The 3,026-nt window shown below is 45.3% G+C and overlaps 1 protein-coding gene across 1 annotated transcript in view; it reads right to left on the bottom strand.

The window, feature by feature from the left end:
• The window catches only part of ELAC1 (elaC ribonuclease Z 1), a 3,068-nt gene extending 1,357 nt beyond the window's left edge, over positions 1-1,711 (bottom strand). Inside the window, 4 exon segments of the mRNA XM_009883707.1 lie at positions 1-2; positions 5-140; positions 142-194; positions 1,555-1,711. The exon segment at positions 1-2 is cut by the window's left edge and continues 274 nt beyond it. Of these exon segments, the coding sequence (XP_009882009.1) occupies positions 1-2; positions 5-140; positions 142-194; positions 1,555-1,711 (348 nt within the window).
• Between the last annotated feature and the right edge of the window lie 1,315 nt (positions 1,712-3,026).

Genomic DNA, 3,026 nt, shown 5'->3' with positions numbered 1-3,026 from the left:
GGAAAGAGAAGTTGTGAATGGGAGAGCTCCATACTCCTCCATATGAAGTTTCGCAGTCCTAATGGTCCATAAATATCAACAGGCGGTTTGTTTGGGTCAGGGCTGCTTTGGAGGCTAAGTGTACACAGCAGGCCAGGAAGTCGAAAAAAAGTGGTCACCGTGAAGATGAGTTATGAAAATCTTTGTAATTCTGCCTATTGATCAGAACAACGGGAAAAGAAAAACAAACCAGGAAAAGACAGGAAAATAAATTAACGCCATAATCACCTTTTGGCAAGAAGTAGGAAATAAGGAAGGAGGGAAATTAAAATAAAACCAGTGCTTAAGAAATAAACCCCAAACCCCAAAGTATTTTTTTTCCCACAGTAGCGATAAGTTTGCACACAAGTTTTATTTTGGCTTGATTTGTCAAGAAAAGACTGCCCAGACAAAAGTTTTAGTTGCTTCTACGCAAAACATGCTACAAGCATTGACAAGAATTGACTGGTGACATCTGTCATATTAAAACGCACAGAAGTGCTGGAAAGTGGTTGTGCTTTCATACGTTACACGGAAACTGCAGACTAACGAGAAACAAAGTGGAAAAGTAGAATTTCTGTTGTTTCTAGTTTTGAATCTAGCACAACGTGAACCGCATCCAGTTTTGATTTCAAAGTCTTTTAAAAGCCAAGAACCCCCGCGGTTCCTGACTAGTTTGTTTCAAACAGATGAAAAATTGCACTTAAAAGATTTGGGCTTCATTTCACGTCTGAGTTTTTCTCACTCCAGCTCCCCTGCACTGGGCCCTGCCCTTGCTAGATTAAAAAAGCCCAGAATTTTCTCTCATGACAGACACGCATACTTCAATCAGGCTGCCTCAGTCTCCTCTGCTAGCTGAGTTCCCACTTCCTTGCAATAAGGCATTTTCTCCAGCATTTGTTAGGAATGGGCAATAGGAAGCAATTTAGTAAAAATCAGTAAATTTAGTAAAAAATAGTCTAGCCACTTGGTCATTAAATCCCCTGACAGCTTCAGATTTTTTAGGAGGAGGAAGTTGGTTTTCAGTTTATAATGATAATTCCATCTTTATAACTTGAGAGTCCGAAGTCTGCTCTTGCCACTGCAGACTGCAAAAGCACAGTGACTGAAGGTAAGTCTGGTTCCTACTCTATTTGCCAAAATGTAAATGTTACCACGAATACACACAACTTTACTTGAAAACAAAAGCACAATATTTATTGACAGGGAGACTCACAGCAGGTATTGTCTAGAGCTGCCTTCAGACAAATACAAACTGTGCCAGTTTAAAGCTGGTCTGTGGTCCACATTTGAAATTACAAAGCCCAAGCAATTAATTCAGGAGAGTTTGGTTCTCGAACACAATTCTTTCCCAAAGGGCAATCAAGGCTTACTGCACAGCAGGTTCAGCAACTGCCGCCCATACACGGCACCTTCAGATGCTCATGCATGTTTAGTACATATTCAAATACTGTGAGCATGAGGAAAAAGTATTTTGTTTAGATCTCATGAAACATTTTCCCTCCCCTCATCACAATATCTTCCCACAGCACAAACCTGCTTTGAGATGGCTCTTCATGAACTGGGTTTGAGTTCCCTCTCCGCAGTCAAAGAGCCAGCACTCTCCTTCCCGGCAAAGCACCAACACCGATGCTCCTCTTGTTGGAGAGGGATATGCGGAGCCTGTGCCGAGGAAAGTCATGTCCATCGACATCTTGAATATGTCTGTATGCCACCTGAGAGAGAGATTTTTTTTAGCCACTGAACATATTTATTCTTTATTTATTCAATATTTATTCTGGGAAAGAAACAAACTGTTTTGCTTTAAATGAAGGCATCCTCTGTACATTAGTGAGAGGATCAAACTCCCCTTCTCTTAGAAAATAAAACTTCCCTGGAGTAGGATATGACTTTCAGACAACACAGTATTTACAAGCAGCAGATTTCCTTTGTATGTCAATGGAAGGTTGCAAACACACAGCCCAAGCAGAAGACCTTTGTTCATTACTTAAAGAAATAGCCCTATCCAGTTGGAAACGCTCTAATCTTTAAACCCGCTATTACTTCTTTCTTCTTTGCTTTATTTAAACTTTTAATTTTCCTGCACACGCTTTCCTCCAACAGCCTTTTCAGAATGACTGATACCGTAACAGCCACTGCTGATGCTGAAACACCGTTAACTGGACGTCAGGAGCGAGCAGCCCAGCACCGCAGAGGGGAAAGATTCGCTCCCCTCAAAACAACTTTGGAGGCTGCAAGAGGCAGGAGAGACCTGATGTACTTTGCCTTTGCAATGGCATCCTTGAAAGCGATCGCTGTTTTTAATCCTCACCAGTGTTAAATGAAAAATAAACCGCTACCAGGCCCTTCCGTAGCCTGAAGGGCTGCGTGACAGATCATGGGACACCTATTGCAGCAAAAGGGTCTATACCTGCTGTCATACCCCAGTTGTTTATGGATCCGCGGTGCTGTCCGGACGTGGAGCCCGGCCAGTCTGTAGGAGCAGGACAACCTTCGGAGAGCCAGGTTGGGAGCAGAACTTCCACGTGCGCGACTGCGATGCTGCCTGGGGCCGTGCCGTCTCCAGCCTCAGTCTTCCCAGACATTAGCTCCTACCTCCTTCTCAGATGTATTCCCACCTCATTTCAACCTCCAGGTGCCTCAGCAGCCTCAGGTACCTTTCAAGCAAAAGAATTACCAATTCGAGGAGCTTCCACAACCACCCAACGGAGAGCTTCCCTGGCGCACTAGCAGGGCCCTCCCGAGGTGCAACACCTAATAAATACCCATCGCACCCCCCAAAGGCAGAAATAAAACATTTTTCTGCCTTTTCCTCAGCGTAAAAGCAGATTAATACCTCCCCAGCTGACTGGCCTCGGCGTAACGCCGTGAATTCGTGAATTGTGCCGGCGGGCCGGCACACTGAGCCCTACCGAGGCCTAACCCCCTCCCGAAGCACCTCACGGGCCGGGCCCCGGGCCTGGCTCCCCCCGCCGATCGCCGGAAGCGCCTGGGGGGAACGACCCCCG

The sequence above is a fragment of the Charadrius vociferus genome, unplaced genomic scaffold (genome assembly GCF_000708025.1).
Source record: "Charadrius vociferus isolate BGI_N301 unplaced genomic scaffold, ASM70802v2 scaffold194, whole genome shotgun sequence".
Classification (NCBI taxonomy): Eukaryota; Metazoa; Chordata; class Aves; order Charadriiformes; family Charadriidae; genus Charadrius; species Charadrius vociferus.
This window is presented reverse-complemented; position numbering and strand designations above follow the sequence as displayed.